This window comes from Eumetopias jubatus, unplaced genomic scaffold (assembly GCF_037043125.1).
Source record: "Eumetopias jubatus isolate StellerSeaLion01/CBP00866 unplaced genomic scaffold, mEumJub1_p1.0 scaffold_10, whole genome shotgun sequence".
NCBI lineage: Eukaryota > Metazoa > Chordata > Mammalia > Carnivora > Otariidae > Eumetopias > Eumetopias jubatus.
Window position 1 is genome coordinate 117,804,098 of NW_028274816.1, and position 16,758 is coordinate 117,820,855.

The 16,758-nt window shown below is 41.9% G+C and overlaps 1 protein-coding gene across 1 annotated transcript in view; it reads right to left on the bottom strand.

Annotated features, from left to right (window-relative positions):
• The window catches only part of PPM1D (protein phosphatase, Mg2+/Mn2+ dependent 1D), a 63,823-nt gene extending 57,661 nt beyond the window's left edge, over positions 1-6,162 (bottom strand). The window contains exon 1 of the mRNA XM_028109286.2: positions 5,487-6,162. Coding sequence (XP_027965087.1) covers positions 5,487-5,958 — 472 coding nt within the window. The 5' untranslated portion in view covers positions 5,959-6,162. The remainder of the gene's footprint in view (positions 1-5,486) is intronic.
• Positions 6,163-16,758: the final 10,596 nt, after the last annotated feature.

A 16,758-nucleotide genomic window follows, 5' to 3' on the forward strand; every position in this document is an offset into this window, starting at 1 on the left:
TTTCTTAGAAGGCAAACATTAACACAAGAACAGTAAATCCATACATGTGAATATACATAAATTAGACCCATACAATAACTTGAGATCAAGAAATAAGAAAATAATATGGAAAAAAAAGGACTTTAATTCCACTTCTAGGGTTTCTACCCAAAAGAACTGAAAACAGATTCAAGCACTTACATATCTTTGTACACAGCAGCATTATTCACACTAGCCAAAAGTTGGAAACAACCCAAATGTCCATCAACAGATGAATGGATAAACAAAATGTCATATACACAAAGGATAGAATATTACTCGCCATCAAAAAGGAAAAAATTCTGATACATGCTATATTTTGGATGAAACTTAAAGACAGTATGCTAAGTCAAATAAGACACAAAAGGACAAATATTGTATGATTCCACTTATATGAAGTACCTAGAATAGGCAAATTCATAGTGACATAAAGTAAAACAGAGGTTACCGGGGGCTGGGGAAGAGGGTAATGGGGAATTACCATTTAATGATTACAGAGTTTCTGTATGGGATGATGAACAAATTCTGAAAATGGACAGTGGTGATGGGTGCACAATACTGTGACTGTACTTAATACCACTGAATTGTACACATAAAATTAGCTAAAATGGTAAATCTTATGTGTATTTTACCACAACTTTTAAAGGGGGAAAATTATTTTTAATTAGAAAATAAAAGTAAGGGACGCCTGGGTGGCTCAGTCGGTTAAGCATCTGTCTTCGGCTCAGGTCATGATCCCAGGATCCTGGGATCGAGTCCCGCATCGGGCTGTCTGCTCCGCGGGGAGCCTGCTTCTCCCTCTGCCTCTGTCTCTCATGAATAAATAAATTAATTTAATTTAATTTAAAAAAAGAAAAGTAAAAAAGACAACTTAATCGTTTCACCCACAGAAATTCAACTAAACTAGCAGCTACTTTGAGCAAGGACTCAGCTCTAATAGATTAATTATAAAGTATATAAGGCACCCCCCCAACCAAAGACCTCAAGATTTATCTGAGAGGCAGATAAAACATAATGGTTATCTCACAATGGTCTGTGTGATCTCTACAGGAATTTCACAAAGCCAAAATTATTTTCATAATAATTCTAAGAGTTTATTTGCCCTTTTCACTGTGTTAACATTTGCACCGATGGTTCAAAAACAGTGGTAAAACTGCTGGTTTTAGCAGGAATCAAGGCAGTAACACCAAACTGAGCTAGCAGTCACTGTATTCTCCAGAGCCACCTACTTGCAGTTAAAAAAAAAAAAAAAGGCAAACCAATTTTACTTAAGAATGTCCTTGATGTCGCAATAAAAATTAATTTTATTAAGCCTCCACCCATGAATACACATCTTTTTATATTCTGTATGACAAAAAGGGAAGTATGTACAACAGGCTTCTGTTGAACAGTATGGCTATCTAGAGGAAAAGTACTTCTTACTCTGTGAATTATGGAATGAACTAACCCCATTTTTCATGGACCATCATTTTTACTTGGAAGAATGATAGTAAGACTTAGGCATTTGGCATACATTTTCTTCAAAATAAACAAAGTGAGACTCTCTTCAAGAATAAGAACTGATGGGGTGCCTGGGTGGCTCAGTCAGTTAAGCGTCTGCCTTGGGCTCAGGTCATGATCCCAGGGTCCTGGGATTGAGTCCCACATTGGGCTCCCTGCTCAGCGGAGAGCCTGCTTCTCCCTCTGCCTGCTGCTCCCCCCTGCTTGTGTTCTCTGTCAAATAAATAAAAAAAATCTTCAAACAAAAATCTCTTAAAAAAAAAAAAAAAGAAAAGCAACTGACAGTATCTGCTGCCAGTGATAAATTTCTAATTGATGCTTAAAAACTTACATTTGGAAAATGAGTATCCACTACAGTGAACTTGATAGCTTCCCAATCTTAAGACTTTTTTGATGAGATCAGAAATATTAACAAATGTGTCTTCATATTGCATAATACATCAATATTTAGAAGATCTGCATAATTCAGTGAAATATTATTTTCCAAATGACTAATGTACCATGTCATAAATTACACATAGGTAAAAGATTCATTCAAAGTGCAAGACGGGCACCCAGGTGGCTCTGTCAGTTAAGCGCCTGCCTTCGGCTCATGTCACGATACCAGGGTGCTGGGATCCAGCCGCAAATTGGGCTCAAGCGGGGAGTCTGCTTCTCCCTCTGCTCCCCCCTTTGTGCTGTCTCTCTCACTCTCAAATAAATAAGTAAATAAATCTTTTTAAAAAGCACAAGACAGACCAATGGATTTTAATGTAAAACTACAAAAAGTCCTATGATAAGGTTTCAGATTCCATTTTTACTAACCTTAAGAAACGATCACTTTGGTGTAGAATATCCAGAATTATCTAAAACACTACTGAACTATTCCTCCCTTTTCCTACCATACACGTGAGGCTGCCTTGTTTATATACTTCAACCAGACAACACAGCACAATAGATGGAATGCAGAAGCAGTTATGAGAATATTTCTTATTTCAGTATTAATTTCAGAAGTGACTTTTCATTTAAATTATATTAATAAGTATTTATTGAATAGATATAATGAATTATGAATAGCACATTCACTTAAATATATTAACATATATTTAGTTCATTTTTAATAGATTAATATTTTTTATTTTTTTATTTTTATTTTTTTTAAGATTTTATTTATTTGACAGAGAGAGACACAGCCAGAGAAGGAACACAAGCAGGGGCAGTGGGAGAGGGAGAAGCAGGCCTCTCACGGAGCAGGGAGCCCAATGTGGGGCTCGATCCCAGGACCCTGGGATCATGACCCGAGCTGAAGGCAGACGCCTAACGACTGAGCCACCCAGGCGCCCCTAGATTAATATTTTTTAAAAGACTTATTTGACAGAGAGAGAGAGTGAGAGCAGGAACACAAACAGGAGGAGTGGGAGAGGGAGAAGCAGGCTTTCCACTGAGCAGGGAGCCCGATGTAGGGGTCGATCCCAGGACCCCGAGATCATGACCTGAGCCAAAGGCAGACGCCTAATGACTGGGCCACCCAGGTACCCTAGATTAAGAAATACTTTTAAATTTTCCTCAGTTTTAATTTCTCACAGAGTAAATATGACAGATGTAGCCCATATAAACAAAAGCTCTTTGGGGTCCTCGATCATTTAAGAGTAAAAAGGGTTCTAAGAACAAAAAGTTTGAGAAGCACTGCTATAACCTAATAAGCACTAAAAAGTAGAAACAAAGGATGCTTAATTGCAAAAAAAAACAAACAGAAGTCTTCACAGAAGAAAACACACAGACTTAGAGATTGAGGAGTTTATTTTTCAGTTTTTTTGGGGGGGGAATTCAAGAAAATGGGGTATCTCAATGTGCCCTGGGAAAAAAGTTAGTAGACTGTGTTAGAAATGTGAGTAACAGATAAAATTGACTAGGGAGTCTAAAGTTGGAGTGGAAAGGGCTTGACCTGCACATTACAAACTGTAGAGTTTATTTTATAGAAAATGAGGAGCCACCCATGAATTTGGGACTGAAGTACAATTTTTTTTAAAAACCTGCATCTCCTGTGTCAAGACTTTCATATACTCAGCTTTTTTTTTTTTTAAGTTTTGAGGATGGAGTACAAGTTTATGGAACAAAGCAAACTTGAATATTTGTTTGGTATATAAGGTTCTAAACCATGCCTCATAGGAGTTAAAGTTTGACTCAAAAAGCACGTGTATGTAAAAAAAAAAAAAAATACACATTAGCATTTGACGGCACAGTCCCTGCCTTATTAAAAAATGCTCAAGGGGCGCCTGGGTGGCTCAGATGGTTAAGCGTCTGCCTTCGGCTCAGGTCATGATCCCAGGGTCCTGGGATCGAGCCCCGCATTGGGCTCCTGCCTCAGCAAGGAGCCTGCTTCTCCCTCTCCCTCTGCCTCTCTCCCTGCTCATGCTTTCTCTTCTCTCTGTATCTCTGTGTCTCAAATGAATAAATAAAATCCTTTAAAAAAAAATGCTCAAGTAACAGGGTTTATTCTTTATCCTTTTAGCTCAAATATATGGCAAATTCATGCTGCTCCAAGTGTACTGCAAAATAAACAGGACTCTTAATAGTTCTTTGTGTCTAATCTTCCTCTATCTTGTTATCTTGGTGTCCACTCCTGGTTGCCGTGCAGGGAATGAAATGACATATTTCTGGAATATACTGCAGTGCTTTCAGCTCTGCTCTACCTACACAAAACAAAACAAATAATAGGGGCCTCTGGGATTGGATGGGAAACGCCTCTGACAGGAGGACTGGTTGTTCCATGAGTCAATCAAACAATTTTTGGCAGAAAGCCAGGCAAATAGAAAACAGACTTTGAAAGAAGCTAGTCTACAACTCTATAACAATACCTTTTTAAAAAATGTTCTCTATTTGACCAATCTTTACACTCTTCTCTCTCTGTCCCTCTGTCAAAAATAAAGCAACATTATGGTACCATTAAACAAGAGAATTTTTTTTAAATGACAGAAGTTATTATCTTTTCTCTAGAAAAGATTCATGCCATTCATACAGAGCAATGCATAAGCAGCTCTAAGTCTGTATAATAACACATGTTGGGTACAGAAACACTGGATGCTTTAGAAAACTAAAGTTTAGATGAAACTACAACTACACCGAATTTTTAGAAAGTAAGCGATTTCCTTTTAATGTATCAGTAATTTCTTTTCTCTTGTTACTTTGACGGGCAGTTACAACTTTTAACTAGTAACTGGTGAGAACTGTCTGACAGCAATTAGCTATGGCAACTAAAAAAAAAAAGTGTACTTTTTTAAAAAGCCCTAGTACAATTTAACACACAACCCTAACGTGGGGCCAGTTTAAGACGTAACAACGCATACCTCGCTTTTGTTTTTCATAAGCAGTACAAGCATAAAGATCCTAAAACCATTTTATGATCAACACAACCGATTTCCTCCCAAGACTTTTAAGTCGCTGGATGATTACATTTGACCTTCTTAAACTAGTCTACAGCATACTTCAACTACCAGCCACCGGGGGTCAATTTGGTGACCTGACACCACCGGTAGGAGGCAACCCGACAGCGACAAGTCCTGCAAGAGCAAAATTATGACAGATTCTAAGGAAACACTCTCATTTCTGCCGTCTCCGGCTTCCTTTGCGTGGGACTCAGGTACCAAGCGCTCTGAATTCATCTTTTGGCCAAAATCTGGCGCCAGGTTTCAAACACGTATTCGCAGCCTGCCACCAAAGTGAAGCCGGGAGAGGACCGGTTCCCTGGACTCTGGCCGGGTGGAAATTAGACGCGGGGCGGCTGCGGGATACAGCGATCCGATCTCTCCCAGGGCCACTTTGGCCGGCCCTTCCACCCTGGAAAGCGCTACCGGACCGAGGGGACACTTCACTTCCACCAGTGTGCACTCTGTAGCGCTCTCGGAGCCGGGGGCCCACGCGGTGCTGGCGCTCTAAGAGCCCTCAACTGCCCGAAAAAGAGGCGGGCGGCAAACAAGCAGGGAACTTACCCAGTTTTTTCCACATGGCGAGGTGACAAGCGAGGAAGCCTTTGCGGATGGCAGCGCAAACCTTCGCCGGCTCGGACGAGGTGAATCCCTTCTGCTTCTTGATGAAACCCCACAAATGCTCCCGGGCAAACTGTGCCGCCTCCCGCCCGCCGTGCCCGTCGCACACAGCGAAAAATGCCACTGAGGAACGGCGGCGACAGCAGCGACCGGGAGCTGGCGAGGCCGCGGCGTCCGGGGGAGGGTCGCGAGCCTCTCGGTCTGCCACCGCTGGGCCCTTCCCCGAGACTTCGCTGCCAGCAAGAGCCGGCGGTGACGGCTGCGGAGGCGACGGCTGAGAGAGCGACCGCCGCGGCCAGGGCTTTTCTTCAGCCGTCGGCTCGGGCTCCACCACGATTTGAGTAACGTCCTCCATGTACTTCCTCCCGCCCTGGTCGGAGAAGACGCTCACTCCCAGCGAGTACAGCCCCGCCATGGCCGGCTGGCTGGGATCCCGCCGGTCCCACGCAGCCCGCCGAATTCGGCGGCGGGAGACACACTCCGCGCCCGCCGGCCAACTATTGTTTATCTTCGACGACGCCGAGAGGGGGGAGGGGGCGGTCCCGGAGGGGGGGGCGCGCGATGTCGGGACTTGTCCGCGAGAGCTGGGCCGGAGCGCTAGGGCGAGAAGAGCCGAGCAGCTGCGCCTGCGCAATGCGCTTCCCCGCCTCCCCGCGCCCATCACACAAATCAGACGTTCTCCCCGGCTGTCGTCACTCGGCTCTCTGGACCCGACCAATCCGGAGCCGAGTTGGAGCAAGCTCGCCCTCCGCCCCCAACCCTCGCTCCTCCCAGGGGCCGCCGCGCTTCATTCTGCGCGGGCGCTGGGCCCGTGGGCCCCCAGCTGGGCTTTCTCTTTTGATTTGGGTGTTTTCGCTCCGGGTTTTCGTCGTACGCATAGCACTTACCGAGCAGCTCGGGTTGTCACCTTGTGGGCTCGGTCGCCGGGATCGTAATGCAGCCTACTGCCCTTGGCGTTACGCTGCTCGCCGTGCGGGGATAGCCGCGTAGGCTCGGGCCTCGGGGGGCGGGAAGGAGACCATCCGTTCCTTGAAGTGAAATGGCGGGAAACCTCGCTTCGGAAGGTCGTTTGTGAGCAGGCTGGAAAAAGTGTGGCACTCTTGAACTGGATTTGGGTGGGGTGTATCCGACTGGGAGTTGAGGCAAGCAATCCAGTTTGTGTTGTTAAGGAAACTTAGGAAAATTTCCACCATCCGCTGAACAGTCTTGTTTCACATAAGTCGGTATGTCGGAGACTTAAAAGGGTTATATTTTAACTAATTTTGAACAGATCTTTTCAGCTTTTGTTAAGCCTAGTACTTTTTCCAACGAGCCCTGGGTAAGCATTTTACTCCTTTGGTGGTTTCACTTCAAGTTATCACTTGAAAATAGTTTACGGAAACTGTCAAGCGCTCTAGTGCTCTAGTTAGTTCCCGCCACTTCGCACAGTACGCTGTATTCTAAGCACTGAAACCTTTGCACCTATTTCCACAAATGAAGCCTCAGGGTAGGCAGGTTAGTATGTTCTCGGCAGCAAACGTCCTTGCAGTGAATCAGTTTAAAGTTCACTTTTTCCGGTTTTAGCCACTTCACCATTAATTCTCCGGTATGCCCTTTCCTGTACAGTTTTTGAGAGACTTAAATGGATGATACTAATACAGAAATAGGAGTGAGGAAAACGTTCATCCAACGATTGGCACCAAAAAAAAAAAGCACAAGAAGTACAAATAGAAAAACTCTTTGAACCAATAAAAATATGAATAACCAAATCAGCTCAAAATGTAGAAAATCTGAATTACATAAAATTACATTTATGTAGAAAATGAAAGTAATCAAAGTTAAGCCCCTACATCAAAATACATTAGACCAGATAGTTTCAAAGTGAAAATACTTGGAAAAAGTCCCAGCTTGTTTTGAAAGATGATCACAATCCAGTTACCAAACCTAACAATCGTTAACCCTAGAAGGAAACGTACAGACTATATTTTGTAACTGTAAATGCAAAAATCCTAAATGAAAAATTAGCAATTCTAATCTAGTAGCCTCCAAACCACAAGACCTGGGAGAACAGGTTGTGTAGCTCCGTATTATGCATCTTCAACAGTTTACCACCTTCCCTCACTCCCTAGAGATTACAAAAAAGATAATTCCACCATGCTTTATAATCCTTTTCACTCAATCACAACCAGTAGTCTCCAGGTCATACACCATTACCCTGATTAGCATCTCCATGCTACCCTCTACTTCTATTAATCTGATTCAGTGTCTACTTTTCACCAACCATCCTAACCATTTCACTCCACACTTTAGATTTCAAGATCTGTTAACAGCCATTTCCCCTTTATTCTTCACCTCTTCTCTAAATGTTCCCATCAACTTCCTGTTCCAAGTGAAAACTGGTTTATCACCTGGCAAAACTACCTCTCTTGCAACTTTCCAAGTAGAGGAGATTGTTTTACTTCTCACAGTTATTCTTACCTTCAAACCTGCTCTTCATGTTGCCTCCAAATCATTTCTTTCTTTGTCCTTCAAAAAACCCAAGCTCTTTTAAAGTTATTGCCAACTGCTACTACACCAAGATGTCATCACCTACTGATCCCTAGGAACTACTTTATTTGTTCATGGTTCACTGTCTTCCTTTCTTCCACTATTTTTGTCACTTCTCAGCCACTTTTTCAAAATGATATCCACATTTTCCATCCAACACCCTGGCTTCTCAGTTCCTCATTTTCCTCTTCATGAAGTGGCCTTGCTACTGTTAAAGGTAAACTCTCCGTTTGTATTCCAGATCCTTTCTCTTCTCTCCTCCAGAGCTTTACTCCACCATTTATCTTTTCTTGCTCCTACCTCATCAGTTTTTCCTTTCCGATGGGGTCATTTCCATCTGCACACAGATATGTTCTGATTTCTGCTTTAATTAACAACAACAACAACCACAAAAACTACCTGACCCCCTACACTACCCCATTTCTCTGCGCCTCTTCACAGGAAGATTTTTTTGAAAGAGTTGTCTCTATCTAAATTCTACTTCTAAATCCTACCTCGTAATTTCTCCTAAATCTATTCCAAACAGCAACCGTCCCCATCATTCTTTTAAGACCATTTTTGTGACATAACCAGACTTCTTTTTTCCAAAGCTAATGATGACTTTTCTGTTATTGACTCTGCTCCAAATTAAGAAGTAAATAGAACCACTGTTTCCTTCTTGAAACTTGGTAACAAGTAAAACCATCACTTCTTTTTTAAAACTTCTTCTCTTGGCTTAAAAGTACCACACTATCCTGGTTTTCTTCCTACCCGATTGATAAACCACACCTTCTCATTTTCAATTGCTGGTTTCCCCCTAGCAGACCTTAAATTGTTGGGAGAGACCAGGCCTTGGTCCTCAGCTCTTTTCTTTTCCTATATGCTCCCCCGAGGTAACACCATCCAGGACCATGGCTCTCCTCCCACGGTCTTCCCCACATCTGTAAGCATCACTAACCACCACGCTGTTCAAGCCGAAAAATCCTAAGAGTTGGGGCGCCTGGGTGGCTCAGTGGGTTAGGCATCTGACTTTGGCTCAGGTCATGATCTCAGGGTCCTGGGATCGGAGGCCTGTGTCAGGCTCTGTGCTTAGCGGGGAGTCTGCTTCTCCCTCTCCCTCTGCTCCTCCCCTCGCTTATTCTCTCTCTCTCTGAAACAAATTAGTAAATAAAATCTTTAAAAAAATAAAAACACACAAAACCTAGGAGTTTTTTTATTCTTTTTCCTCCATTCTCCTCCCCACTCCATCCTCCCACCAATTTCCAATCCTAGTTCATCAGCAAATCCTTTTGACTAAATCTCCAAAATCAGTACTGAACCTACCACTTCTCACTACCCCCACCACTATCATCCCAGTCTAAGACACTATTACCCCCCACTTGGACCACTTCATAGTCTCCCCACGAGTCTCTTTTCTTTCACTCTTGGCTCCCTGAAGTCCTTTTTCCACTGGCTACTATCATGATCTTTCAAAATCATGAATCAGATCAAGTCATTCTGCTACTCACTACACTCCAGGACTTCCCATCACATTTAAAATAATATGTAGGGCGCCTGGGTGGCTCAGTTGGTTAAGCGACTGCCTTCGGCTCAGGTCATGATCCTGGAGTCCCAGGATTGAGTCCCACATCGGGCTTCCTGCTCGTCGGGGAGTCTGCTTCTCCCTCTGACCCTTCCCCCTCTCATGCTCTCTCTCTCTCTCTCATCCTCTCTCTCAAATAAATAAATAAAGTCTTTAAAAAAATAAAATAATATGTATGGGGGGTGTGGAGAGAGATAAAATAAGTGAAGGAGATTAAGAGGTACAATGTTCCCGTTCTAAAATGAATAAGACATGGGCATGCAATGTACAACATAGGGAATATAGTCAGTAATACAGTAACAACTTTGTATGGTGACAGATGGTAGCTAGATTTTTTTGTGGTGACCATTTCATAATGCATATAAATATCGAATCAACTATGTTGTACATGTGAAACTAATACAATACTATATGTCAATTATTCTTTAATAAAATGAAATAATATATAAACTCCTTATGAAAACCTACATGAGGGACGCCTGGGTGGCTCAGTTGGTTAAGGGTCTGCCTTCAGCTCAGGTCATGATCCCAGGCTCCTGGGATCGAGCTATGTGTCAGGCCCCCTGCCCCGCTTGTGCTCTCTCTCTGACAAATAAAATCTTAAAAAAAAGAAAGAAAGAAAACCTACATGATTTATTTGGTCCCTAAATGTTTGTCTAACATTGTTTCTTAACAGTTTTCCCCTTCCGCACTACACTCCAGCCTCAATGGCCTTCTTTCCGTTCCTTGAACCAACCAAGCTATTTAGTGGCCTTAGGACTTCTTGCATTAGCTGTTCCCTCTCCTTAGAATGCTTGCCTCACCTCTAGCAACTTAATGAGGATGGATTCTTGCTATTCAGACCTCAGTCTAAATATTAAGAGACTTTCCTAGCCATCTAGTCTAAAATAGCCACCCAGTATCTCATAACTGTGGTGTCTCACCACTTGGTTGGATGTGGGAGACAAATGTGGGGTGATGATCGGGTGAAAGCCAGTGGTGCAGGCGATGAAAGGATTCACCCCAGGCAGAACAAAGAAGAAAGAAGTTTATTGAATACACTGCAAGGGAGCATCAGGCAGGACAGCAAAGGAGAGACCATCTGCCATGAGGCCATGGGTGGGGGCTGTATTTAAAGTGGGAAGGTGAGGGGCGCCTGGGTGGCTCAGTTGGTTAAGCGACTGCCTTTGACTCAGGTCATGATCCTGGAGTCCCGCGATCGAGTCCCACACTGGGCTCCCTGCTCAGCGGGGAGTCTGCTTCTCCCTCTGACCCTCCCCCCTCTCGTTCTCTCTCTCAAATAAATAAATAAAATCTTTAAAAAAAATAAAATAAAAATAAAGTGGGAAGGTGAGGAGGTATGGGGACATATGGAATTTTCCCCTTTTGGTAACTGTGCCAGGTTGTAAATAGCCCATAGGTCAGCTAGGGCTTGAGGATATTTCTTTTTTTTAAGATTTTATTTATTTATTTATTTGAGAGAGAGAGAATGAAAGAGAGAGCACATGAGAGGGGGGAGGATCAGAGAGAGAAGCAGACTCCCTGCCAAGCAGGGAGCCCGATGCGGAACTCGATCCAGGGACTCCAGAATCATGACCTGAGCCAAAGGCAGTCGCTTAACCAACTGAGCCACCCAGGCGCCTGACCATTTTTGTCAAATAGAATGTGGGCTCCATAAAAACAAGGAAGTTGTCTTGTTCATCACTACATTCCCTGAACCTACCACAAAAAGTTGTTCTGTGAATTCATTCATTCATTCAGCAAGAAATGTGTAAAATTGATACGAAGAAAACCATGAAATTTTCTGAGGGAAAAAATAAATCTCTGAATAAGTGGGAAAACATGCGCAATTCCTGGATGAGAAGCTTAGTTTGTTCCAAATGAATCTACAAATTTATTATCATTTTAATCAAAATCCCAACTGGTTTTTTTTTTTTAAGTAAGTTCTACACCCATTGTGGGGCCTGAACTCAGCACCCTGAGATCAAGAGTCACATGCTCTACCAGCTGAGACAACCAGTTCCGCACCCCCCACAACTCGATTTAACTTGACAAGTTGATTCTAAAATTTATCCAGATGAGAAAATGGATAAGAATAGTTAGGATGTTATTGAAAAAGAGAAATATTAAGATGGTTAGATGCCCTGCAGATATCAGAATATTTTATAGGTTGGCAGTAGCATATAAATGTCCAAATGGAATTGCAAAATGGAACCAAGAGTCCAAAAAGGGTCCAAACCAAGGTCCAAATATATACATGCAAAGGAGTATATGATGGATGTGGCATTTCAAACAATTGAGGAAAGAAGTGATTGATTATTCGCTGATGTTAGGACTCCCGGCTATCCCTTTGGAGGAACAACTCACTATCCTGAAGGGGGAAAATGGTGAAGTCCTTAACTTGGACCAGCCTTAAAATAAAATGACAAGTGGATTAAAGAACTAAATTAAGAAAAAAAAAGGTAGAAGTGCAAAAAGTAACAATGAGATATCTATCAGATTGGCAAGAACCTTTTAAATTTGGTAGTATGTAGGGCTGGGAAAGGTGTGGAGATAAGCACTCTCATTAACTATTAATGGGAATATAAATTAATATCAATACATATCAACTGATATTTAAACTAAATATATTTTTTGACCTAGAAGTTCCACTGCTAGGAACTTACCATGCAGGCATCTTTGCAAAAGGTACATATGTAAGGACTTTCACAGCAGCAGTGCTTATAATAGTAAGGGAATTTTAAGTACTAGAAGAAAATATGGGACAGAATATATTAAAACACCGCTTGAGATTTCCATTCTTGTATTTCCAGTGATGTTATGCTTAAAATGTCCTTTTAATTTTTGAGATCAGTTAAATAGGACTAAAATTTCATATTTTCAGGCGCCTGGGTGGCTCAGTTGGTTAAGCCACTGCCTTCAGCTTAGGTCATGATCCTGGAGTCCCAGGATCGAGTCCCGCATCGGGCTCCCTGCTCAGCAGGGAGTCTGCTTCTCCCTTTGACCCTCTTCCCTCTCATGCTCTCTCTCATTCTCTCTCTCTCTCAAATAAATAAATAAAATCTTAAATAAATAAAAAAAATTTCATATTTTCTTCTAGTATTTTTTTTTAAAGATTTTTTATTTCTTTATTTGACAGAGAGAGACAGCGAGAGAGGGAACACAAACAGGGGGAGTGGGAGAGGAAGAAGCAGACTTCCTGCTGAGCAGGGAGCCCGATTCGGGGCTCGATCCCAGCACCCTGGGATCATGACCTGAGCCGAAGGCCAACGCCTAACCACTGAGCCACCCAGGTACCCCTCTTCTAGTACTTTTAATGGTTAAAATGTGTTTTGACATTCAAATTTCTCCGGAATTATTTTGGCATGAAGTGAATTTGAATTTCTTTCAAATAACTGTGTTTCCCAATGTCTGTTGTGAAATGATCCATTTTGTATCTGTTGGTTAGTGATACTCCGGTTATTAGATAGTAGGTTTTTATACACCCTTGGATCTATTTCAGGGTTAACTATTCCTATGCACTGATTTGTTGATTCGGGAGTCATATCTTGCTTTTATTGGGTTCAAAGTCTTCAAATGTAGACTGTAAGAATTAATCTTAGCAGCAAAATAAGAATCTAATTAATTTGCTATTGTTTCTTCCCATATCTAGAAAATTCAGTAACACCTACTAAGTATTAGTCTGTTGTTCATCTATTAGAGCCACCTGTTTGTTTAGAACCGTGAGATAATGTGTCTCAAGAGGTTAGATAATGTGTCTCTGCCTTTACTCTGGCTCTGTTGTTTTGCAACTCAGTATTTGACAAAATAATCAGTCTAATCTGGCTACCACTGTCACATTCATTGTGTGCAAATGTAAATTGGTAGGAGACAAAAAATTAGACTCATTGCTGCCAGAGTCCCAAAGGTGTCAAACCTGTATCTGTTCTTAATTAGCCATGGAAATTCAATCTGTCATGTTTTCTGCAGATAACTGGTTTTAGAGTCATCAATGTGGAAAGAATATTCTATTTCTCTTTGGATAGCTCTACTTACACTCAGCTTAGCCTTTTCTTCTAAAGAGAACTACTTTTGAATTTATTGCTTTTCCTTGATGAAAGTTCCATTTTTTTTTCATTTTCTGATAAGCCACACAAAAGTTACTTAAGTAACTTGGAAAAATCTTTTTTTTTTTCCTGAAGTAACTACTGTGTGCTTTAGTTTTACTCAGCAACACTGTTTACTGTGTTTCTGTTGGAGAAAAGTTTAAGCTCCCAATAGAGTGCCTTCAGAATTAGAGACAAAATCAGAGACCACCTTTAATATAGAAACCAGTAAAATTTAAACATTACACTTTTAAAAATTTTTTATTTTCTTGAGGGGGGGCAGAGGGTGAGAGAGAGAGAGAGAGAGAGAGAGAGAGAATCTTAAGTAGGCTCCAGACTCAGCATGGAGCCCAACACAGGGCTCACTCTCACAACCCTGAGATCATGACCCGAGCTGAAATCAAGAATTAGATGCTTAACCAACTGAGCCACCCAGGTGCCCCCATTTGTTTTTAGATGTTAACAAGATCACTTGGTTTCTGAGGTAGGGTAGAGCAGATTATTTAGAACACTCACTGTATCCCCTATGCTGAGCTGTTAGGCATAACATAACTTTTTTCATATTTTCTTCATCCAGTCTGTGGGACTTGAGTGAACTTAGAAGGGACTTCAGAACTGACTTTTAAAGGTGAACTTTTAAATCACCTATGTGAAGAGGGGAAACTTGTACAATTAAGTGAATATTGGCATGAACACTTAATAACTTATAGTTTGCTTTTTTAAGATTTATTTATTTATTTGAGAGAGCAGGAGGAGGGGCAGAGGGAGAGAGTCTTTCAAGCATACTCCCTGCAGAGTGTGGAGCCCAACACAGGGCTTGATTCCAAGACCCATAAGATTGTGACCTGAACCGAAACCAAGAGTCAGTCACTGAACTGACTGAGCCACCCAGGTGCCCTTAGTTTGCTTTAGATTTAAATCTTTTATAATTTTTTTCCCTAGAATATTCTCTGGTCAGAAAAATCTTGAGGGACGCCTGGGTGGCTCAGTCGGTTAAGCGTCTGCCTTCGGCTCAGGTCATGATCCCAGGGCTCTGGGATGGAGTCCCGCATCAGGCTCCTTGCTCAGCAGGGAGCCTGCTTCTCCTTTGCCTGCAGCTCCCCCTGCTTGTACCCTTGCTCACTCTCTCGCTCGCTCATGCTCTCTAACAAATAAATAAAATCTTTAAAATAAAAAAAAGAAAAATCTTGAGTTTTTTTTCCCCTCAGCATGTGCTTTAACAGAAAAATCTATTTCACTTTCTACCTGTTTAATTTGGTACAGACTATGTTGTACCTACCTCCTAAGTTGTTTGTGAGAAAATAGTGCATGGAAAATGTTTAGGATAGTGCCCACATACAAGCATTCAGTAAATGTTATCTCTTACCATTTCTTATTTTTTTAAGATTTGTTTTTTTTAAAGATTTTATTTATTTATTTGACACAGAGAGAGAGAGAGAGAGAGAGAGAGAGGGAGAGAGCACAAGCAGGGGGAGTGGCAGGCAGAGGGAGAAGCAGGCTTCCTGCATGAGCAGGGAGCCTGATGTGGGGCTCGATCCCAGGACCCTGGGATCATGGCCTGAGCTGAAGGCAGCGGTTTAACCAACTGAGCCACCCAGGCGCCCCCTAAGATTTGTTTTTTAAAAGACTTATTTATATATTATTTGAGAGAGAGAGAAAGAGAGCGTGGGCACGTGCACACAAGCAGAAGAGCAGAAGGAGAGGAGAGAATCTCCAGCAGACTCTCCACTGAGCATGGAACCCAATGTGGGGCTCAATTCCACGACCCTGAGATCATGACCTGAGCTGAAATCAAGAGCCTGACGCCTAACCGACTGAGCCACCCAGGCAGCCCTCTCACCATTTGTTAATAATGATTTATTTCTATTAAGTTTCTTGATTAATTTTTCTCAATACAGTAGGTTTTTTTCTTTAAATTTTGTATTGTTATGTTAATCACCATACATTACATCATTAGTTTTTTATGTAGTGTTCCATGATTCATTGTTTGTGCATAACACCCAGTGCTCCACACAGAACATGCCCTCTTTAATACCCATCACCAGGCTAACCCATCCCCCCACCTCCCTCCCCTCTAGAACCCTCAGTATGTTTTTCAGAGTCCATCGTCTCTCATGGTTCGTCTCCCCCTCTGACTTACTCCCCTTCATTCTTCCCCTCCTGCTATCTTCTTCTTTTTTTTTTCTTAACATAAATTGCATTATTTGTTTCAGAGGTACAGATCTGTGATTCAACAGTCTTGCACAATTCACAGCACTCATCATAGCACATACCCTCCCCAATGTCTATCACCCAGCCACCCCATCTCTCCCACCCCCCCACCACTCTAGCAACCCTCACTTTGTTTCCTGAGATTAAGAATTCCTCATATCAGTGAGGTCATATGATACATGTCTTTCTCTTATTGACTTATTTCATTCAGCATGACACCCTCCAGTTCCATCCACGTCGTTGCAAATGGCAAGATCTCATTCCTTTTGATGGCTGCATAATATTCCATTATGTATATGTACCACATCTTCTTTATCCACTCATCTGTCGATGGACATCTTGGCTCTTTCCTCAGTTTGGCTATTGTGGACATTGCTGCTATAAACATTGGGGTGCACGTACCCCTTCAGATCCCTACATTTGTATCAATACAATAGTTTTATTTTTCACCTTACTCTCCTATAATCTGGACTCTGCCCTCTCTACCTTCCTGAACTATTTCTTACCTCCTACTTACCAATTTCAATTCCAATTCTCTTGCTCATAGACCTCTCTGTTTAATTTGTAGCTTTTGCCACACACATACATGCATACCTTAAATATTTATTTTAATTTGCGTGAACATACATTCATTTGCTTATCTTTCAAAGTAGGGCCAAGACCTTTACTTTGCATATGAGTCCACTGTTTGAAATTCAGCATCCCTTCTTTTTTCATAAACCACATCAATAGTGTATCACCTAAGACTTTCAGTTTTGACTTCTTTAAAGTGGAACAAGAACTTAAAAACATATGCAAAATGCTTGCAATGCAGAATCCTTCTGAGTTTTATAATTTACCTAAAACACCATCA